The 24,608-nt window shown below is 44.8% G+C and overlaps 1 protein-coding gene across 1 annotated transcript; it reads left to right on the top strand.

Annotated features, from left to right (window-relative positions):
* Positions 1 to 374: 374 nt before the first annotated feature.
* Positions 375 to 24,101, top strand: LOC143387890 (uncharacterized). The gene is given in 17 exon segments (XM_076841998.2): positions 375 to 456; positions 3,040 to 3,161; positions 3,563 to 3,715; positions 4,354 to 4,897; positions 6,509 to 6,638; positions 7,326 to 7,474; positions 7,917 to 8,143; positions 19,166 to 19,238; positions 20,115 to 20,230; positions 20,328 to 21,183; positions 21,186 to 22,534; positions 22,536 to 22,620; positions 22,623 to 22,826; positions 22,829 to 23,209; positions 23,212 to 23,312; positions 23,314 to 23,672; positions 23,720 to 24,101. Coding segments are annotated over 17 exon segments (5,313 nt in total).
* Positions 24,102 to 24,608: the final 507 nt, after the last annotated feature.

Raw genomic sequence — 24,608 nt, 5'->3', positions numbered from 1 at the left:
AGCAGTGTCTATAGTAGATACAATGAAGCCAAAAGGGGAGAGGTACTAAGGAACCTTAGGTGGCGCTGTGGCATGTGTTGATATGGAGAAATCAGAGATCAAGTACACTGTCAGAATGATCTAGTTGGTGAGGCTACATTGTATACTCGTGTGTAAAAGATTCTGAGGGTCTTCCAGCTTTCCACAGATAGCCAAGACAGGCACCATTTTCCCTACCACTCTAAGATGGCTGGCAGCTTTGGGATCAGGCCCAAACATGACCTGTTTAATCCAAGCTGGGTTAAAAAACCAGGCAGAGACCTGCCACATGAGTCAGAATGTGCCTAGAAAACTAAGAGAAATTCAGGTGTAGATGATGTTATATCCAGGGAAATATGGGACATTCAGACCGTAGAGATCCCAGGACCCTCTCACCCATTGAGTCTGGCAATTCACAGGACGAACTGGGTCAGACTGGTAATTTGATCAGGCAGGTGGAAGTGAGTGTGCTCTTCGGAACTGAGCCCAGGAGGCTGGGAAGTATTGGATCCATAGGTGGCAGAGGGGGTGAAGAATTGGCACTTCCTCATAAGTGGAACTTAGGGGAGACTCCAGGGATGCAGACTCTCAGCACAGATCTACAGCTGCCAGGCTCTGGAAGCATGCTGCTTTAAAATCTCAGACCAATCATCACTCAACAAAGCATGAGGGGACTAAATAGACCTAAACTCTATCTTCAGGCGATCCACCTCTGAGAACTCTGCTCACAAAAGTCTAGAGCAACCATGATGAGAGTAGAGCAGAAAACACTCTCCAATGCACCCCACCTCATACTGCCCAGAAGTCCAAATAGTAACTTAATGAGCAACACAAAACGAGAAGAAGGACTGAACAGCCTCTGGCTACTACTCATGTTTGAAATGCACACCTCAAGAAAAATGGAAAGAAAGACACTTGGGGACAGATAACCAACATATATTCTCATTGACAATTTTTGACCACTACGACAGAAATGATTCCTTAATTTTTTCATTAAGAAACTTCTTCCCTCTCTTTTTCTCTCTCTCAATCTCTCTTTATATTGTGTGCTTAATGATTCATGGACATTTGTACATATACACATTTGTCTCACTTTACTAATTTATAGCCTTTTTGAAGGTAGATATTTTTCAAGATTCTATTTTTTTGAGGCCTATTTTTATTAGAATAATTTGTATTTTTTGGTCTTGTCTACTTCTCTTGGTTTTCTTTCTCTCTTTTATTTTTCTAACAGCTAAATTCTGTTGTTCTAGCACTCTTCCATTAATATTTTACTTGTGTTTTCTCTCTTCTTTCCTCAAATTCATCATATCCTACATCTCTTCTGCATTTTCTTTTCACCTTTGGAAATAAAAAGTCCTTTTGAAAACTCACTGTTTTTAATCTTGGCAATTGTTTTCCATATCATTGCTATTTACTGTGCCAATTTACATTCTAAATGTCACTATAGGAATTAAGTATTTAGTTTAATACTGTGTTGGGGTAGGTGAGAGGTTGCATCCCTCAGGGAGGTGAGATGACGAAGTAATCAAACATGAATAGACTCCAGGAGTCAGGCTTGGTGGCAGTGAGCTCGTTTTATTATGGAAGAGCTACAGTTTATATAGGGCCTGTCTACCAATCATAATTGTATAAGCCAGCAGTACAATATCTTGAAGCCAATCATCATAAAGATCAAAATTAACTATACTATGGGGAAGTAAGGGAGCCTGCCAAGTGGGCAGGGACAGCAGGAAGGGTCACCTCTGGATGTTTCCAGTGGCCTGTCCTAGAGCAAACAGGTGTTCCTATTTGCTCACACTGAGATGTTTCTCAGCTATACCCATTCCATGTCTGTCATCCACACTGCAGGCTTGTTCTTTCCCATATTTTCCCCCTTTTCTTTTTTGTATGCATATACTAACATAGCTTGCATAGTTTCTATCTTATTAACTTCATTGTGTAGGTACTTTATAAAGACATTCAGTATAACAATACAGATATCACCCATCCCAGCAATAACCTGGTTGGTGGGGTCAATCAGAGCAGGAAACTTATTCCACAGCCTCTGAAGGAAGGAAGGCTTGAGGATTAGGTTTGATTTAATTTCATTTAAACTAAGAATATGAGAATGCAGAGTCATAGTGAAATTTTTAAAGGCTAGATTCTAGGGCCCTTTTAACTATTCGGCTAATTCAAGGTGGGCCTTTGTAACATTTTCCACAGGGATCACTGTTTGACAGACATACAAATATTGAGGGTTACAGGGTATCCTAACATTCAGTTGAAGTATATCAATCTTTTCATCCATGAGATCATCTGTTGTTTTAGCTTCTACAATCTCAGAACCCCCTGAATTACTCTCAGCTCCACCTTCCCGTCTCCCCCCCTCCCTATCCACACCAATCTGCGGCTGCAGCCCCTCCCACACCTCTACCACTCTCTTCTTCCTCTCCTGCTACTGATACCACCACCCTTCCCCCTCCACCTCCACCACTCTCTTCTTCCTCTCCTGCTACTGATACCACCCTTCCACCTCCACCTTCACCACTCTCTTCTTCCTCTCCTGCTACTTTGGTTTCTCCTCCCACCTCTTCCACTGATACTACCCTTCCCCCTCCCCTTCCCCCCCACTCCTCTCCTTTCCCTCCTCTCTTACAGCCATGATCACCTCCACCCACTTACCCCTTTCTTCTCCCGTCAGTGCTCACACATGGTCCCACAGATCCCTCTTATCAGATAACCCACACTTTCTTTGTCCTCACAGGGAAGTAGCTGGTGCTGAAGGGATAGTCCAAGTACATGTCCCATTTTCACTTCAAGATCTTTCCCAGATTGAAAAACATCTTGGGTCTTTCTCTGCTGATTATTCTGCTTATATTAAGGAATTCTGATATCTCTCCCAGACCTATGATCTTACCTGACACAACGTCTATGTTGTTCTGTCCTCTACCCTGACCCCAGATGAGTGAGCCCGCATTCAGCAGGCTGCTCGAGATCATGCTGACCAAATTTGTTTAACAGATATGACTCTTCCCACAGGTGAAGCAGCTGTTCCCCTAACCAAACCTAACTGGGACTATCAAGATGGCCAACAAGGTTGCCGTCACTGTGCTCGCATGGTCCAATATCTTATAGCAGGCATGCCAGCAGTTTCTAATAAGGTAGGTAGTTAACTTCGATAAACTGAGGGAAATTACCCAAAATCCTGATGAAAATCCAGCCTTATTTCTCAACTGCCTTACAGAGGCTCTCATCAAATAAAGTAAGCTGGATCCTGAGTCTCCCTCTGGGGCTACAGTGTTAGCAACTCATTTCATTACTCAATCGGCTCATGATATTAGAAAAAAAGCTCAAATGAGTTGAGGAGGGCCCTCAGACCCCCATCCAAGACCTGGTGAAAATGGCCTTTAAAGTTCATAATGCCCGAGAGGAGTCAGCTGAATTACCAGGGAGGCTCAATTACAGAAAATGGTAACACTCCAGACCCAACCCTTGGCAGCGGCCCTGAGACCTACGGCTCAAACGAGGGCTTTTCAGAGGATCCAGCATTCCTCTCCATCAGGGGCTTGCTTCAAATGTGGATGTGAAGGTCACTGGGCTCGCCAATGCCCAAACCCATGGCCTCCTTCCAGGCCATGCCCCACCTGTAACGAGACAGGACATTGGAAGAGCGACTGCCCGATGGCTGGCGCTTCCTTGGCGCCTCTACGCAGGGGTATGATCAGTCAGGCGGTCCCTTCTCTTGAACTATTGGGGTTCGCAGAAGACTGAGGAAGCCCCGACTCGAGGACCCCTATCACCCTCGCCGAGCCCAGGGTAACGCTCCAGGTAGCAGGTAAGTCCATAACCTTCCTTGTGGACATGGGGGCTACCTATTCTGTCTTGCCTGCCCACTCTGGGCCTCTGTTTCCTTCCCAGGTCTCAGTTATGGGGATTTATGGCAAACCTTCCTCCCCAAACCGAACTGCTAAGCTTGCCTGTGCCCTGGAAGGACACCCATTCACTCACTCATTTTTAGTCATTCCATCTTGTCCAGTTCCTCTCATAGGCAGAGATGTTCTCCAATTATTAGGAGCCACACTCTAACTGCATCCCCAAAATACCACCACTCATCTCCTTCTGCCTCTAATTCTTACCCTCTCTAATGACCTAACAGTACCTACTGTGCCATTGCCCCCTAATCTATTTGATCCTCAGGTCTGGGACATCTCCATGCCGGTTATAGCCTCCCACCACAAGCCAGTTCATATCCAGCTGAAACTCCAAACTAAATTTCCTTCATGTCCCCAATTTCCCATCTCCAAAACCCACAGGGAGGGACTTAAACCCATTATAGACTGATTGCTGGCCCAGGGACTTCTTATTCCTACTGACTCCCCCTGCAACACTTCCATACTGCCGGTGCGCAAACCCTCCAGAGCCTATCGCTTAGTCCAGGACCTGCACCTAATTAATGAGGTGTTTATTCCCATCCACCCAGTGGTTCCCAACCCTTACACACTTCTCTCTCACATTCCCCCTTCGACCACTCATTTTACCATCCTGGATCTTAAAGATGCCTTTTTTTACAGTGCCTCTCCATCCTATTATTATCTCTTTGCCATCACATGGGAAGACCCTACATCCTTTAGGTCTCAACAGCTGACATGGACAGTCCTACCTCAAGGCTTCAGAGACAGTCCCCATCTTTTTGGACAAGCCTTGGCATGGGACCTAACTGCGTGCGACTTGGGGGATAGCACGCTCTTACAGTATGTAGATGACCTTCTCCTATGCAGTTCGTCACTTAAGGCTTCCCAAACTCACACTGTTCAGCTCCTCAATTTCCTGGGGTCCCGGGGTTACCGAGTCTCTCCAACTAAAGCCCAGCTTACTACGTCTTCAGTTACCTATCTAGGTATATTTCTCACTCCAACGTCTAAAAGCCTGACAACAGACAGGATTCAAGCTCTCCGTGACTTGCAGCCACCCGAAACAGCAGAATACATCCTTTCTTTTCTGGGTCTGGCAGGTTTTTGTAGGCATTGGGTTTCTAACTTTGCACTTCTTGCTAAGCCCTTATATCAGGCAGCTAAAGAGACTCCTCATGGGCCCCTTACCTCCCCTAACCTAGTAGCCAATTCCTTTTACAAGCTCAGGGATGCTCTTGTTTCTTCTCCCCCTCTTTCTCTCCCTAATCCTAACCATCCTTTTCACCTCTTTATGGATGAAAGACAGGGTATCGCCACTGGCCTCCTTGCTCAACCAACTGGACCCTCCTATAGGCCAGTGGCATACCTCTGGGGATGGCTACCATGCCTTTGAGCACTGGCAGAAGCAGCAGAATTAACTAAGGAAGCCCTAAAACTTACTTTGCTCCAACCAATAATTGTATTCTCCACTCATCGATTACAGGACCTTTTAAACCATAAGTGTCTTCCTCTTCTGAGCCCTTCAAGAATTCAAGAATTCCACCTTCTCTTTATAGAGAACTCTACCATTACCCTCTGTTCTTTGTCTTCTCTCAATCCAGCCACACTCCTCCCACTATCCCCACCACGCTCAAGTGCTAACCATTCCTGTCAGCAGGTGCTGGAGGCCCTATGAACACACCATGAGGACCTCTTTGATTACTCACTTCCCTCAACTGACTTAACCATTTTTGTGGATGGCAGTTCAGTGATGGGTCATGATAGACGTCATAGAGCTGCATACGCAGCAGTCACTGCTGCCTCAATTCTGGAAGCCAGCTGCCCTCCTGAAGGAACCACCTCCCAGAAGGCTGAACTTTTCACACTTATCAGGGCTCTTACTTTATCCAAAGGCAAACAAGTCAACATATATACAGACTCCAAATATGCCTTCCTAATTGCTCATTCATATTTGGCTATTTGGAAGGAACGTGGATTCTTGACCACAAAAGGATCACCAGTGGTCAATGCCTCTCTGATCTCTAAGCTCTTAGAAGCACTACAACTGCCATCACGAGTGGCCATCATACACTGTAGAGGACATCAAAATCCCTCTGACCCTATAGCTATAGGCAACAACAAAGCAGATTCTATAGCATGGGAATTAACAACAAAACTCTCAGCAGCTCCTATCCTATTTCTGTCCACCACAATTAAGCCTAACTATTCTCCACAGGAGCGACAGGACCTAATAGCCCAAGGTGGCCACTTTGGGAAGGATGGCTGGATTTTTCTGGGGAACAAAATTGCCCTCCCTAAACAGCAAGCTCACAGCCTATTAATGGACATACATAACTCTCTTCATATTGGCCCCAAGCCCCTTTTTCAGTTTTTACAACTCCTCTTCTACTTTCCAGGAATGAGAACCACTCTCCAACAGGTTCACTTGGCTTGTTCTGTCTGTGCTGCAGTATTCCCAAAAGGGGGCATCAAACCTAAACTCCCTACACATCAGATGAGAGGCCACCAACCAGGCGAAGATTGGCAGATCGAATTCACTCACATGCCTAGGCACAAAAAGCTGCACTACCTACTTACTTTGGTTGATACTTTTTCAGGTTGGATAGAAGCCTTCCCTGCATCCAGGAAAACTGCTGACACCGTCGCCTCAATCCTCATTGAGCAGATCATTCCCAGGTTCGGACTTCCCACTTCCATCCAGTCAGACAACGGTCCAGCCTTCACTTCGTAGGTTGTTCAACTAGTTTCCAAAGGCCTCAGTATCACTTGGAGGCTCCACATCCCCCACCGACCCCAATCCTCAGGTAAGGTTGAGAGGGCTAACGGCATTCTTAAGGATCATCTCACCAAACTTGCTATTGAACTCAGACTGTCCTGGCAAAATCTTTTGCCATTGGCTCTCACCCGCATTCCGGCAACCCCAAGAGCCCCCTCAGGCCTTAGCCCCTTTGAACTGCTCTATGGGTGCCCTTTCTTAATCAACCAAAACTTTCCTGTCACTCCTCCTCCCCTTGTGCCTACCTGCCCTATCTCACACTTCTATACAAACTCCTAAGAGAACACACAGACCAGTGTCTTCCTATACCACCTGTTACTTCTGTCCCTATACAACCAGGGAAGGAATCGGACCCTCTTCAACTGGGTGATGCAGTCTTACTTTGAGAGCTACATTCTCAGTCATTGAAACCTCGCTGGACAGTACCCCATACAGTCATACTTACCACTCCAATGGCAGCCAAGCTCTTGGGCCACGCCCCCTGGTACCACGTCTCTCACCTTAAAAGAGCACCTGTTTCAAATGTTCAGTCCTGGACTTCCACCACGTTGGGGCCTACCAAACTCAAGATTTCTTGCCAACCCTCTCCTTTTGTTACTAATCATTAATCTCTCTCAAGCTTCTATCCCAACCCACAGATGTTGCTTCTACATCCAAGTGACATGGCAACAGGATGGCACCACCCGCTCTCAGTTTATGGGCCAAGGAGATTGCCCTTTCACTGGCTGTAATCAGGCCGTCACCCTTAATGTTACTGGATTCAACCGGGCCACCTCATTCCACTTATGTTCAGCCATGCTATGCTTCATATGAGATGAAACTGAGGAATCTTGTAAGCGCTGGCCTGACACCTATGCCGGGTGCCCTTATAATTCATGCAAGAGATGCTTCCTAGATAAGCCTTGCTATGAGAATCAAGCATACACTAAATTAACTTTTTGGGACCCATGGGACCCAAGATGGGCCTCTGGTGTTGATGATAAATTTTTATTCATGGGGTTTTGCCAAACACCCCTCAGCCTCTATCAGGATATGGAGAACTTATATACAAATGCTCCCTCAAATTCACATAACCATCCAGGAACAAGAGAGGGAACTCCAACACCAGCTGGATGCAGTTGCCCATCCTAAAGCTGACCCTTTCTCATGGGTGGCCCTAATACGTCAGGGCCTTCAGCTTCTCATTTTGTCCAAAGTGAATAACATTTCACACTGTTTCCTCTGCGCAGGTTTGGATCGTACTCTATTGACTGCGATTCCCATTGATTTTCCAATCAATACCTCATCTAGACCCCAAGGACCTCCCTCTCCAGCCTTTGAGGAAGTACCTCCTTTTCATAACTCATCAGGGAATTTCTCTTGCTGCTACACTTCCTCAGGTTCTGCACCCTATGACCAGATTGTTCGAATTTCTTCCTTAACCTTTATCCGTCTGGGTTCTTTTTCTGGTGCAATGGTACCCTAACAAAAAATCTAAGTCTCAACATGCCGTTTGCTTTTTGTGTTCCTTCCATCTTGGTCCCCCAATTAACTCTGAACAGTGAGGCTGAGTTAACATGGCTTGTTACTACCTCCCTTTCCAGGACAAGAAGGGCTGTCTTTCTACCAGTAGTAAGTAGCTGGCCTCCTCCCTCGCTGCCTCTGGACTCGGGGCAGGTGGACTTGGTTATGCAGTAACCGCTACTCAGAAGCTTGAACAACAACTTTGGGAAGCAATAGAGACATCGGCCACTTCTCTTGCTTCCTTACAAAGGCAAATAACATCTCTTGCCCAAGTCTCATTGCAGAACCTTTGAGCTCTAGATCTCCTCACAGCAAATAAAGGAGAAACCTGTCTGTTCCTGAAAGAAGAATGCTGCTATTATATCAATGAAACTGGATTGGTCAAAGAGAATGTTGACACCCTCCATCCTTTGGGTGAAAGGCTTAAACAGCAACCATCAAATGACCCCTGGCCAGGCTGGCTAAATTCAACCCTTATTGTGTGGCTGACTCCCATTCTCACTCCTATTTTAGTAATAGGGCTTCTACTAATGATTGCTCCCTGCCTCCTCAGGTTCGCTCAAAAGCACATGAGTGAAATTGCCAGAGGGACCTAAAACCAGATGTTCCTTCACCCCTACAGTCGCCTTCCCACCAAACCTATGACCCAAGACACTCCCCACCCCACTACACCCCTAAACAAGCAGGAAGTAGCCAGACGAAATTTGCCGCCCTATATCACCAAAAAGGCTGGAATGTTAGGTCACTGGCAGCGACTTGGTGGCGACTTAGTGGCAAATTAGAACAAAGCAGCCCACACTGCTTTGAACATCAATCAGATGCCAGCGGAAATGTCTGTCAATCGGCCAGATCTCCTGACTAATGCCTGTCAATCAGCAGGACCCCCTGGCCAAATCTGGAGTTCAGCCAACTCCCCTGACCAACTCCAAGAGAACAAGGGACCCTAGAGACACTTTTTCCTGTCCCAAGCCCTTCCCTTCCTGCTGTAAGCCCCATGAAATTCCAGTCCGGTCGAGCTTCCACACGGTTTCTAATCAAACCCTTCTCAAGTCCCCTCTGTGGGTCTGATAGAGATCCACCCGGGAGTGATATCTCAATAAAGCCTGTTCAGTGGCCCTTTTAAATCTGCCTCCTTTGGTTGCTGCCTGCCCAGCCTGATCTGACAAGATGTTTTATCACACACCTGCACTCCACTGCTCCAGGCCTACTTCTCAGCAGGCTCCAACTTACTGCATCTCTGTTCTACACCATTTTCATGAAACCCAGTCCATCAAAGCACTGTCTGGTACACTCATGATCAGCAACAGGACATCCAAAAGTTCTCCATTGCCACCTGGTCATGCAAATTTCAATGATTTTATGTTATTTAGGTATCCATTTTTCAAGGATGAATTAGGAGGCACTGTGGGTTTCAATTCATTCAGGAACCATTAAACTGTGAGAAATCTCCTTTTAATGAAAACTCTGGAGAACTCTCACAGTCAAGGCTTCCCAATGAGGGGCGAAAGGTCACATGAAGCAGGACCCACTGAGGTCCACAATGTGAGGTCTATGTGTGTTTTGTCTCTCAAATGTGGCTACCAAGTCTTTAAGAATAAAATCATGTGATATCCGGGCTGAGATTCCCAGTGCTGTGTGGAAAGCCACCCTGGGCCTAGATCTCAGTTTCCAAGGGCGCCTCTCATCTGTGGCCTCCTTAAATCCCAACACAATTCATGGCAATACTTCTCTGTGGTCAGCTCCAGAACTCAGTCTCTAAGGGGAATCACACCAGAGTTCAAGTTGAGGTGGAGTCAGTCTTCTCTTCTAACCTCCACACAAATGACCACAATAAAACCAAAACACTCCCACATGGCCCTCATCTTCTTCCATATAGACACTCATCATAACCTCTGCCTGGAGGATTCCATGAGGGACGCAGCCCAAAACCATGTTCAAAATGAGCTCCCTTGTCCCTCATTTTCCTAAAGTCACGGTGTCCTGGACACTTTTCCAGAGAAACAGGAGAGATCAAATAGGCCTGTGATTAATACTGCTTTGCTTCAAAAATTTGAGGCCTACCGACCGTTGAGTATAGATTCTTTATGTAAATCGGAGTGATAAGAAAACCCAAGCACCTATTTGCTAGCCTCTGCAGGGTTTGAAGAAATCATTTGACCCAAAGGATGCCTATTCTCACTTCAAGGAGATCAGGAACCTTACAAAGAAAGGAGAGAGACTTCATCAACAATGACTGTTATTTTTGCCATTTTTGTTTTGAATGCACACATGGGATCTTTATTTAATTTCATTGAGTGTTGAGAATATAAGCCACAAATTCACACAAGGTCAAGAGGCTGATTCACACACATCCCTTTCCAAAGCAATTAATCAAAGAGCCACAGGTGATGCCCATTCATTTCCATTTGGAAACTGTTTTCTTCAGGCTTCACAAAAGGGTGGCCTGAAGCAAAGACCTTCCTGACATTCAGGGCAACAGAACAATAGTTATAAAAAAGTCCCAAAGCAGGGTTTCTCCACTGAGATTTTACTGGTCGCACTGATATCTGAGTTTTCTGCCATGCTCGCCATTCCCTTCAGCTATCCAGTAAATGGCCATATCACAGAGCTTGCAGGTGGTACATATTTGGATACAAAACATTGAGCCTGTTCTGGAGGGTGGCCAGAATTCAAGAAGAATACAGGAACTTAGGAAGATATTCGGTGTTGGCCATCAATAAGGCAAGCTGCAGTCCATTCATAAATTGGGCAGGATGAATGCCTGGAAGCTTTCTACTAGACAGGACACATCCAGTGATGCATTCCCTATTCTAATATCTACAACCACGGACAGAGTGAGATACACAGACATAGAAACACAAGCCTTGTGCAAACGACTCACTAGAAACAGTTCACTCCAAACTGAACAAACCACCTTTCCTACATATTCTCAGAACATGAGACAATACACCAAATTCACACCCACACCCACAAAGGCACCTGCTTCCCCCGAGTAGGTCAGAGACTATCCGGCATGTCCTCTGACTGGTGGCCCATACTAAGTTTCGCAGCAGTGGTGTGTCCTGTCTCAGATCTTTTCTCCTTTCCCAACTCCGTGAAGTTGTCAGAAGACAGGGATGAGACACTACATTCTTTCTCAGAAAAGGCCTCTCTTCAGAGCTTTCCTGGAATTTGGCCATCCTCACATCACTAGGTACCAGAAAGACTGACTCTGTCCTTGGTAAATCCAAACAAGTTATCCTGCCGGGACTGAAACAGGGTCTTGCTCTGGGTACATTGCTACCTAAATCCCAAGTTCAGAGAGTTCCATCACCAAGGAAGTGAGGTGAGGTCCCTTCCTTCAAGGAACTGAATGAGGTCACTGCCTTGGCAACCACTTTGTCCAAACAGTTGCTTCCAAGGGTCCCGTGAGATGGAGGCTGCCCCTACTTTCTGTGACCCTTTCACAAGTTAGAATGGTATATAAACCATAGGCCTCCAGGAACAGCTTTTCACACAGGCCTGCATTGGTTCATCTTCCCTGCATTGAGAAGAGAGAGGCTGATTCAGACACATCCCTTCATCCTGACCGGGTTGTTTGCCATTGAAGATGACTTTTGCTCTCTCAGGTTCTACATAGCTGCCTACATCTTCTCCAGGGATCATTTCTGCATCTACCTTTGAGGGTTTCAGCAGGAGCAGGATCCCCTACATCCCTGTCTTTAAGATCAACTCTGTACCTGATCTTATGTAAAGTTAGACTGAGAGAAGAGTGTATGGTTAGGGTTAATAGCATGTTTGATTTGGGTTAGGAATCATTCTGCTTGATGAATACTGGAATTGGGAAATGTGATATTAATAAAAATATATAGGTGAAATATAAGTATAAAAACAGAAATCTAAGTATGATTGGAAGCACAGAAGGACATTGGGCCCTTGATTGGGATACATAGGTTTGAATTATGTTCTGCACAGATTTCTCACATAAATCAATATCCAATGGCATAGGATCTTGTACCTCGAACAATTGAATGTAGAAGAGAACATCCAGTCAAAAAGGGATACTCGGTAGGATTAAGAAGATAGTCAGTAGGTTTAGGAAGAAGAGTGAATCTAGGATTTGGACCAAAAGTTCTTTTGCAATAGGGTTTTGGTTAGAGACAGAATGTAAATGTCAGCACATGTGAAGAGTCAGTCACAATGATGAACTGGGGAAAATATGCAGGAATGCTGATACCAATATAGACATTTAGAAATCAGGCAAAGTATAAAGTGAGTGATAGAATTAGACATTTTCAACATAGGGGAGGTTGAACATATAATCTTAGAAAGAAACAAATATGAAGTCACCAATAGGGTTGAAAGCATTAGGCAACTTGGACATGGATGTTTTTAGTAATCCAGCTCACCTTCAATTTAGGCTTTGGTACAAGCATAAGTGTGAACTTTGCATTTTGTGTCCAGAATATTACTGGGCTGAAATGAATATGTAGATCAGGTGACATGAGTATTTCTTCCACCATTTCTGGGAGCAATGTTTTGAAGACCTATAAATTAGTATTGGGGATACAAATAGGTGTACCCTGTGTCTACGAATATAGAGATGATGCATGAATAGACCATGCAGTGATTAAATAATATTACTGGTTCCAACTTTCAATAATGGATTGAATTGATATCTGAAAATATACATGAAATCTCATATTGATATACATACATTCATTCGAACCAGTTATACATCTAAAGGTAATATTAGTGTATGGTTTATCATGAAGAGTGTGTGAATTTGGCTTCAAAAATGATTAAGGAAATTGAAAATAATGTGTTTGGAAAGAAGTCTCATGAAAAGACCAGTCAAGAAACATGGAGGAATACATGTGTGCTGAAGCAGGAAGTGATTGAAAATGAAACAAATGCCTATAAATTTGTGAACTTGTGGATGAAAGATATATCATATGATGTACATAAACTGAAGAAATATTAATGTAACAGTGTTGAATAAAAATTAACATCAAAATACAATCATGTCCCTTAAGAATCTTCTTGCATTGATGTGAAACTGGGGTCAATTACTGTAGAAATATCAAGATTTCTATGCACCATTCACTAAAGTAAGTTTTCAGGACTAGGAAACGAAAGTGTATTTCAGGAAAATGAATCTATCTGAGAATGATCTTGTGAAAAGTAGATTATAAAAATACATACATGAACATGAACAAATTTGAGGAGTATATAATAAGACATATATTTCATATTTTGTAAAATTTTGAGAGTATATGTATGTATATATATATATATACAAACACAAACACACATTTAAATGTAACAGTATATATGACAAATGAAATTCTTCATGGAATACATATCATACACAGATCCAAAAATATTCATTTTACTGAACATGGATTAATGTACAATGTTGTTCAATGAGGAAGCTCACACATAGTTTGAATTTTCAGTTCCATCAGTGTTTAGGGGGAGTGATCTCTTCTCACAATTTGTATCTGCCAAGTCAGCGACCTCAGAAGAATGTACGTGTGATACCAGGTAGGATTCTACATATGCATATAAAAATACATGTGCTGAATAGGCTACAGAGAATGGGACACTAGAATTTACATATTTGGTAACTTTAAAAACTCATGGAGAATTATTTTAATGAAAAGTTGACTAGATTTATAACACATAGCCTTGATAAAGCAAAAGGCTATTCCAAGAATACATTATACCTCCTATGAACTGCCTGTATTTCTTTTCTGTTACGTTTATTTTTCTCCATCATATTAGGATTAGTAGTCAGAGTCTAGTAGGGTCTAGTTTAGTGTCAGGGATTCAGTATTTCGAATAGAAAATAGGAAAATGAATCCAATGTATATGCAAACATGTGCTACAAAAAAATCTTCCCACTCTCATCCAGAACAATGCCTTGACATTACCATCGCCCCCAAATAAGACACAATTAGAGGAGAAGAGGAAGAAAATCTGTGAATACCAATCTGGAATGGAAAATGCTCAGGAGTTCACAAGCTTGGAGGAGGTAGAGGAGATTCCAAAAGTAAGGGACAGGGTAAACACTCCACAAACATGGAGCTCTGCTGGCCTAATGACTTCTTGAGAAACTGCCTCTGAGGTTGGGCACTTGAAATATATGCTGTTGTCAGGAGCTTTCTTTCCTTTGTAGTGAGACCATCAAAGGTGGGTCTGCATCGATGTGACCTGGAGGACATGGTTCCTTATTTACCAATGAATATGTGGCAGCAGTGTTGAATCCACACTTTGAAGGTAAACTGTGTCCACTGTGGGCTAAGTGTCTCCCCCATGGACTGTAAAGCCATTTGGTCTTCCTCCACATTTCATGCTTGCAGATGTATTGGGAATTTGGTATTAGCTTCAGGAAATACAAGGAGTTCAACTGGGACACAGTGCTGGAGGAAGTTCTGTTATGTGTAGTGGGCCAGGGTCTTCAGGAGAATGCACCAACCGGGCTGCTATCCTACATAGCTTGCCCCCTTGACCATAGCAACCTGATTCTGAATATTGCCCTGAAATCTCTCCATATAACAAGATGCCTTTACATGTAAGAGTCTGCTTTCTGCACCATGTCACTCACAAGGCATTTGGAAGCCAATGGCAGATCCCCATGGCCCCACCACAAATGTTTTATCATACCCCTGCACTGCACTGCTCCAGACCCACTTCTCAGCAGGCTCCAACTTACTGGCATCTCTGTTCTACACCATTTTTATGAAACCCAGTCCATCAAGGTACTATCTGATATACTCATAATCAGCAACAGGATAGCCAAAGGTTCTCCATTGCCACCTGGTCATGGGAATTTCAAAAATTTCATGGTATTTATAAAGCCATTTTTCAAGGATGAAGTAGGAGGCCCTGTGGGATTCAACTCATTCAGGAACCATTAAATCCTGAGGAATCTCCTTTCAATGAAATCTCTGGAAAATCCTCACAGCCAAGGTTTCCCAAAAAGTGGCCAAAGCCACATTAAGCCAGGGCCATTGAGTTCTAAAATGTGAGGTCTTTGTGTGTTTTGTCTCTCAAGTGTGGCTGCCAAGGCTTTAAGAATAAAATCATGTGATATCCGGGCTGAGATTCCCAATGCTGTGTGGAAATCCACCCTGGACCTAGATCTCAGTTTCCAAGGGCGACTCTCGTTTGTGGCCTCCTCAAATCCCAACACAATTCATGGCAATACTTCTCTGAGGTCAGTTCCAGAACAGGCTCTACGGGGAATCACACCAGAGTTCAAGCTGAAGTGCACCCTGTCATCACTTCTAACCTCCCCACAAATGACCACAATTAAAACCAAAACACTCCCACATGGCCCTCATCTTCTTCCATATAGACACTCATCATAACCTCTGGCTGGAGGTTTCCATGAGGGGTGCAGCCCAAGACAGTGTCCAAAATAAGCTCCCTTGCCCCTCATTTGCCTAAAGTCAGGGTGTCCTGGACACCCTTCCTGAGAACCAGGAGAGATCAAATAGGCCTGCTATTAATACTGCTCTGCTTCTACAATTTGAGGCCTACTGACTATCAGGTATGGATTCTTTATGTGAATTGGAGTCATGAGAAAACTCAAGCACCTACGGGCTAACCTCTGTAGGGCTTTGAAGAACTCATTTGTCCCAAAGGATCACTATTCTCAATTCACGGATTTCAGGAACCTTACAGAGGACGGTGAGAGACTTTATCCACAATGACTTCTCTTTTTGCCATTTTTTTTGGATGCATACATGGGATCTTTATTTAGTTTCACCATTTGCTGAGAATCTAAGTCACAGCCTCACACAGGGCCAGTAGGCTGATTCAGACACATCTCATTCCAAAGCAATTAACCAAAGAGCCACAGGTGATGCCCATTCATTTCCATTTGGAAGCTGTTTTATTTAGGTTTCACAAAGGGGTGTCCCCAGGCAAAGATCTCCCTGAAATTCAGGGCAACAGAACAATAGTTAAGAAAAAGGCCCAAAGCAGCGTTTCTCAACTGAGACTTTACTGTTCACACTGATTTCTGAGTTTTCTGCCATGCTCTCCATTCCCTTCAGCTATCCAGTACATGGCCAAGTCACAGAGCTTGCAGGTGGTCCATATCTTGGATACTAAGCCATCAGCCTGTTCTGGAGAGTGGCCAGAATTCAGGAAGAATACAGGAACTTAGGAAGATAGTAGGTGTTGGCCCTCAATAAGGCAAGCCACAGTCCATTCATAAATTGGGCAGGATGAACATTGGGAAGCTTTGTACTAGACAGGACACATCCATTGATGCATTCCCTATTCTAATATCTACAACCACGGACACAGTGGGATACACAGAAATAGAAACACTCCCCTTGTGCAAAAGACTCACTAGAAAGTGTCCACTCCAACCCGAACAAACCTCCTTTCCTACATATTCTCAGAACATGAGAAAAAACCACCAATTCACACCCACACCCTCAAAGGCACCTGCTTCCCCCAAGTTGTTCTGTGACTATCAGGGGTGTCCTCTGACTGGTGGGCCATGCTATGTTCCCCAGAATTGGCCTGTCCTGTCTCAGATCTGGTCTCCTTGGCCAACTCTGTGAAGTTGTCAGGAGCCAGAGATGAGCCACTACCTTCTTTCTCAGGAAAGGACCCGATTCAGAGCTTTCCTGGCATTTGGCCATCCTCACATCAGTAGGTACCAAGAAATCCTGACTCTGTCCTTGGTAAATTCAATCAAGTGAGCTCACTGAGATGGGGACTGGAACTGGCTCTGGGGGCCTTGCTACCTGGATTTCAAGTTCAGAGAGTTCCATCACCAAGGAAGTGAGGTGAGGTCACTTTCTTCAAAGAACTGGATGAGGTCACTTCCTTCAAGGAACTGAATGAGGTCACTACCTTGGCAACCACTTTGTGCAAATAGTTGCTTCCAAGGGTCCCATGAGATGGAGACTGCCCCTACTTTCTGTGATCCTTTCACAAGTTAGAATGGTATAAAAACCCTAGGACCCCGGGAACAGCTCTTCACACTGTCCTGGTTTGGTCCATCTTCCCTGCATTGAGAAGAGAGAGGCTGATTCAGACACATCCCTTCATCCTCACCGGGTTGTTTGCCATTGAAGGTGACTTTTGCTCTCTCAGGTCCTACATAGCTGCCTACATCTTCTCCAGGGATCATTTCTGCATCTACCTTTGAGGGTCTCAGCAGGAGTAGGATCCCCTACATCCCTGTCTTTAAGATCAACTCTGTACCTGATCTTCTGTAAAGTTGGACTGAGGGAACAGTGTATGGTTAGGGTTAATAACATGTTTGATTTGGGTTAGGAATCATTCTGCTGGATGAATACTGGTATTGGGAAACTGTGATATTTATAAAAATATATTGGTGAAATATAAGTATGAAAACAGAAATCTAGGTAAGATTTGAAGCACAGAAGGGCATTTTGCTCGTGATTGGGATACATATGTTTGAATTATGTTCTGCACAGATTTCACAGATAAATCAGCATCCAATGGCATAGGATCTTGTACCTCGGATGATTGAATGTAGAAGAGAACATCTTGTCAAAAAGGGATAGTCGGTAGGATTAGGAAGATAATCAGAAGGTTTAGGAAGAAGAGTGAGTCTAGGATTTGGACCAAAATTTCTTTTCCAAAGGGGTTTCGGTTAGAGAATGACTGTAAATATCAGCACATGTGAAGAGTCAGTCACAATAATGAACTGGGGAAAATATATAGGAAATCTGATATCAATATAGAAATTAAGAAATCAGAAAAAGTATAAAGTGAGTGATAGGAGTAGACATTTTCAACAGTGGGGGGAAGTTGAATATATATGATTAAAATGAAATCAATATGTAGTCACAAATAGGGTTGAAAGCATTAGGCAACCTGGACATGGACATTTTTAGTAATCCAGCTCACCTTCAATTTAGTCTTTGGTTCAATCATAAGTATGACCTTTGCATTTTTTTCCAGAATATTACTGGGATGAAATGAATATGTAGATCAGGTTACATGAGTATTTCTTCCACCATTTCTGGGAGCAATGTTTTGAAGACCTATAAATTAGTATTGGGGATACAAATAGGTGTATCCCGTGTCTATGAATATAGAGATGATGCATGAATAGACCATAGTGTGAATAAACAATATAACTGGTTCCAATTTTAAATAATGGATTGAATTGATGTCTGAAAATATACATGAAATCTCATATTGATGTACATACATTCATTCGAGCCAGTTATACATCTAAAGGGAATATTAGTTTACGGTTTATCATGAAGAGTGTGTGAGTTTGGCTTCAAATATGATTATGGAAATCAAAAATAATGTGTTTGGAAAGAAGTCTCATGAAAAGACCAGTCAAGAAACATGGAGGATTACATGTTTGCTGAAGCAGGAAGTGATTGAAAGTGAAACTGTATGAGCAAAAGAAATTGAAGTTAAAGTGTAAAAGACCGGGTATTGTAAAGTTTCTTAGCTTCAAAGCCAGAGTTAAAATGTAAAGGACCAGGTATTGTTAAGTTCCTATGCTACACCCAAAACATGAAATTCCTGTAGCTGTTAGGATAATTCCCGGGACTGCCCAGTAGATATTCCCACTGACCACTTAGTTGTTTAATAACCTAGGACCCTGTGCAACTTGGCACGTAGGCATTAATGGCCCAAACCAATCAGTTTGAATGTATCCCCCTCCTTAGGAATGACCTATCACTCCAGCCCGACCTGTTCCTGCCAATGAATGTACTAATCATGTTCAGGAATTGTTGTTTGATTTTCCTGCGGTGTATGATGATTTGTTAAAAAGGACCATGTTGTATGTAAAGTTCCTGCCCTCCTTAAAAAAGTGTACTTAAGCACTACTCAAGCCCTGCTCCGGGCTCTGGGCTGCTCTCCCTTGTTGAGTGTGCACGGAGCACCAGCACACTGGATTGGATCCTCAATAAACCCCCTTCTGTGAATTGCATGAGTCGGTCTCTTGGTGGTCTCTTCCTCTGACGTTTGCCAGGTCCTTACATTTGGTGCGTTGGCCAGGAATCGCACAGTGCCAGACAAAGGGTCCCGATCGGACTCCTCTGGAGGTAAGTAAGGCGCCTCTTTCCTGTTTCTTGCGATCACTCAAAACTTTTTGTTCAGGTTCGGTTTTCGGTTTGGGTTGGCAGAGTGGCTGCCAGCGGAGAGCGTGAGTTCCCCCTGGCAGTGGTGGACAGACGTGTCCTGAAGCTACAGGCCATGTCCCCAAGGGATGCCTTGGAGGACTCAGGAAACAGAGGGATGGAAGTGTCCTCATCAGGTGGAGGGATGGAGTAGCCCTCTTCAGGTGTACTCTGCTGCCAACCCGTCTGGTCTTGACGGCTATTCTTTTTCTCAGGTTGAGTTTACTGTCTCTCTTTAATCTTTGCTTCTGAACTCGTGTTAAATGTTTACTGTGTGTCCGTGTTGGTGTCACGTTTGTATTGTCCCTGTCTCTGTTTGAGTAACTCTCATTATGGGACAAAGCCATTCCATGCCTCTGTCCCTGACTCTTGAACATTGGACTGATGTCCATTCAAGGGCCCAGAATCTTTCTTTTTCATTGAAACGCCGGACCTTGAATACACTCTGCGCTTCAGAATGGCCCACCCTCGAAGTTGAATGGCCCCCAGGAGGGTCCTTCCACCTCCCTCTAATCTGTAAAGTCAGAGATATGGTCTTTCAGCTGGGGCCACGTGGCCATCCAGATCAACAACCATATATTTTAACCTGGCAGGACCTCTGTGAATTTCCTCTCGCATGGGTGAAGCCTTTCCTTGTCCCAACGTCTACTCCAATCCCTTTCCCCATGATCCTATCACTCAAACCTTCCACTCCTCCCCCTCATCCCTCCGTTCTCCCTGAGTAACAGGATTTAACTTTACTGGACTCCACCCCCCCTCCTTATCTTTTACCCATGCTCCCAAACCCCCAACTCGTCCTAGGTGACCCTCCTGCCGCTGACTCAGTCTCTCCACCGCTAGAGGTAATTGGGTCAGACCCAAGCCCACCCGGGGACTTCCCCATGGCAGCAGCAGCAGCAGCCCCTCCCCCAATGGAGGTAACTGGGCCAGCTAAAGGAACCCGCCAGCAGCAAATAATGGAGAACTTGGAAACCCCTGTGATGCTTCCTCTTTGTCCCTATGGGCCCACAATAGATGATGGGCATGGTGGGGGAGATGCAGGCTTACCAATACTGGCCTTTATCCTCCTCAGACCTATACAACTGGAAAAATAACAATCCCCCTTTTTCTGAGGACCCCACCCGACTTACAGGTTTAGTCGAGTCGCTGATGTTCTCACACCAGCCCATTTGGGATGACTGCCAACAACTTCTGGGGACTCTCTTCACAACAGAGGAACAAGAGAGAATCCTCTTGGAAGCCAGAAAGAATATTCTTGGACCAGATGGGCGACCAACCCAACATTCCAACATCATCAAAGCTGGCTTCCCCTTAAACCGGCCCAACTGGGACCCTAACACCTTTGAAGGTAGGGAGCATCTGTCCACTTATTTCTGGGCTCTTATAGTGGGCCAAATTAGGTGGCCAACTAATTTGGCCAAGGTAAGAGAGATTATCCAGGGACCCAATGAATCTTCCTCAATGTTTCTGGAGAGAATTATGGAAGCATATAGGAGATATACTCCCTTTGATTTTCAGGCAGAGGACCAAAAGGCATCTGTTGCAATGGCTTTTATTGGGCAGGCTGCCCTAGATATTAAGAGAAAGTTACAACGTTTAGATGGACTACAAGATATGACCTTAAGAGATTTAGTCAGAGAGGCTGAGAAGGTATTTTATAAGAGAGAAACTGAGGAAGAGAGGGAACAGAGGAGGGAGAAGGAAAGGGAACAAAAGGAAGATGAAAGGAGCAAAAGGCAGACTAAAGCAATGGCTAAGGTCCTGGTCACAGCCACAGATAGGCCAGAAGTTAGAAAGCAGGGAGATAGGAAGAGATACCTGGGCCCATGCCAAAGGCTGCCCCTGGCCTCAGATCAATGTGCCTACTGTAAAGACACTGGGCCAAAGAGTGCCCCCAAAAGAAGCAGCTACGCCAGTCTGCCATGCTGACTCTAGAAGATGACTAGGAAAGTTGGGGCTCAGATCCCCTCCCCGAGCTCAGGGAAACATTTGAAGTGGAGGGGACCCCAGTGAACTTTGAAGTGGATACAGGAGCAGTATATTCAGCCCTTAAGACCCCACTGGGCCCTATATCTAATAAAAGATCCTTAGTTCAAGGGGCTAATGGCAGTAAATATCGGGCTTGGACAACAAAGAGGACTATGGATCTAGGAAGGGGAAAAGTCCACCACTCTTTCCTAGTAATCCCAGAATGCCCGGCCCCATTGATGGGCAGGGATCTACTCACCAAGCTCCGGGCTAAAATAACCTTTAACCCTGATGATCCCCAAGTGCAGTTTCTAAACCCTTCAGTAAAGACACCCATAGTCACGGCTTTGACTATGTCAGTAGAAGATGAACATCAACTCTTCACGGTCCCTGGGACTGATCAAACAGGTAGACTACCCCAGAGATGGATAAAAGATTATCCTGATGCCTGGGCAGAAATTGCTGGGTTAGGTCTAGCCATAAAACAACCTCCAATAGTAGTAGAATTAAAAGCCTCTGCCTCTCCAATCAGTGTTAAACAATATCCTCTGAGCAAAGAAGCTAGGGATGGGATAAGGCCCCATATTCAGAAATACCTATCTCTTGGGGTCCTAAGGCCCTGTCAGTCAGCCTGGAATACCCCGCTGCTACCAGTAAGAAAGCCAGGAACTGGGGACTACCGTCCTGTCCAAGACCAAAGAGAGATCAACAACAGAGTGCAGGACATCCACCCCATGGTACCTAATCCATATAATTTGCTTAGCACTCTGAATCCGGAGCAGAAATGGTACACTGTGCTGAACTTAAAAGATGCTTTCTTCTGCTTGCCTCTGCATAAGGACAGTCAGTTGTTTTTTGCTTTCGAGTGGATAGACCCAGAAACAGGAACATCTGGCCAACTAACCTGGACTAGACTCCCACAAGGATTCAAAAACTCTCCCACTCTCTTTGATGAAGCTCTCCACAGGGACCTCAACGACTTCAGAACTGCACACCCCAAAGTCACACTACTCCAATATGTGCATGATCTGCTGCTGGCAGCTGACAACAAGGAGAACTGTGAGTCTGGGACCCAAGCACTATTATCCGAGCTTGCTCAGCTCAGATATAGGGCTTCTGCCAAAAAGGCCCAAATTTGTCAACAAGAGGTAATCTTCCTGGGTTATTCTCTTAGGGGTGGCAGACGATGGCTCACTGAGCCCAGAAAATGAACTGTTGTGCAGATACCGCCCCCATCTAATAAGAGACAACTCAAGAGAGTTTCTTGGGACTGCTGGATTTTGCAGGTTTTGGATTCCTGGGTTTGCATCATTGGCTGCCGCTTTATACCTGCTGATAAAGGGGATGCCAAATTCCAATGGACCCCTGAACACCAACAGGCTTTTGATAATATCAAAAAGGCACTGCTATCTGCCCCGGCCTTAGCACTCCCAGATGTAGAAAAACCCTTTACTCTCTACATCGAGGAGAAGAAAGGAATAGCACGGGGAGTGCTCACTCAGACTTTGGGACCTTGGAAGAGGCCGGTAGCATACTTATCAAAAAACAGGACCCAGTGGCTAGGGGGTGGCCCCATTGCCTAAGAGCTATAGCAGTGGCAGCCCTTCTAATAAAGGATGCTGTTAAATTAACATTCGGACAGAAGCTGACCATTATAGCCCCCTATGCCCTGGAGAACATCATCCGTCAGCCTCCAGACAGGTGGCTATCAAATTCCAGAATAACCCATTACCAGAGCCTCTTGCTTGACAAAGACAGAATAACGCTGGTACCCCCTGCTCCACTTAACCTGGCTACACTGCTGCTGGAAGAATCATCAGGACCCGTCGCTCATGATTGTCAACACATACTGGCAGAGGAGACCAGTGTATGATGAGACTTAAAGGATCAGCCACTGCCTCGCCCTGAGGTCGTATGGTTTGCAGACGGAGCAGCTTCCTCCAAGATGGTAAGTGGCAGGCAGGAGCTGCAGTAGTTAACAAAATTAATGTCATCTGGTCCTCTGGCCTCCCAGAAGGGACATCAACTCAAAAAAGCAGAACTAATTGCCCTTACGAAAGCACTGGAGCTAGCAACAGGCAAAAGGGCCACCATATACACTGATAGCCGCTATGCATTTGCCACTGCTCATGTGCACGGGGCTATTTACCAGCAAAGGGGGCTATTAACCTCCACCATGAAGGAAATAAAGAACAAATATGGGATCCTCCACCTTCTCTCGGCAGTAAAAGGCCCTAAAGAGCTAGCTATAGTGCACTGTCAGGGGCACCAGAAGGGGAACAACCCCGTGGCAATTGGAAACAGACGGGCAGATGAAGAAGCTAAGTTGGCAGCCCTAAACGGAGTGACCCTGTTAACTATTTCCACGCCGGGGAACAACAACCAGGAGACTTGGCTGCACAGGAACATTCAGGCAACTTATCATCTGGGAACACAGACACAGAACTCTGGGATCCTATAGAGCCAAGTTTACAATTTCAAAAAGCCCAACTTTACGTCAAAGATGTACACCAGCTCACCCATTTAGGCTCAAAGAAGTTACAGGCACTCTTAAAAGACAAAAGAAAGGACTTATTGTTGACTGACTTGCAGAGGAAAGAAATAACTGAGCAGGTGACTAGAGCTTGTCAAGTCTGCCAATTAGTTAATGAATACCCATCCAAGCTTCCTGTAGGGAAGTGCTTACGAGGAACCAGACCTGGACAATTCTGGGAAGTGGACTTTATTGAATTTAAGCCAGCAAAGTATGGACTTAAGTATCTTCTAGTCTTCGTAGATACTTTTTCAGGATGGGTCGAAGCCTTCCCCACGAAGAAATAAATGGCTCAGATGGTGGTCAAAAAGATCCTAGAAGACATCTTTCCAAGATTCAGACTGCCTAAGGTAATGGGGTCCGATAATGGACCGGCATTTGTGGCCCAGGTAAGTCAGGGATTGGCCAGGACCCTGGGGATTGATTGGAAGTTACATTGTGCTTATAGACCCCAGAGCTCAGGACAGGTAGAAAGGATGAATAGAACCATCAAAGAGACCTTAACGAAATTAAGCTCGGAGACCAGCATAAAAGATTGAACTATGCTCCTACCTTATGCACGGTTTCATGAAAGAAATACTCCCTCCGTCTCTTTGTGTAACCTCACCTCCTATGAAATTCTCTATGGTGCCCCTCCTCCAATCAGGGACCTAACCCCAACCCTGAGACTTAACCATTTCTTTCACACCCCCTTGCTTAACAGACTTAAAGCCCTTGAACACACCCAGTGATACCTGTGGAAACAGTTGGCCACTGCCTATCAGCCCGGAGACAGGGGAACCCCACACCCATAT

The sequence above is a fragment of the Callospermophilus lateralis genome, unplaced genomic scaffold (genome assembly GCF_048772815.1).
Source record: "Callospermophilus lateralis isolate mCalLat2 unplaced genomic scaffold, mCalLat2.hap1 Scaffold_143, whole genome shotgun sequence".
In the NCBI taxonomy this organism is placed as follows: domain Eukaryota; kingdom Metazoa; phylum Chordata; class Mammalia; order Rodentia; family Sciuridae; genus Callospermophilus; species Callospermophilus lateralis.
This window is presented reverse-complemented; position numbering and strand designations above follow the sequence as displayed.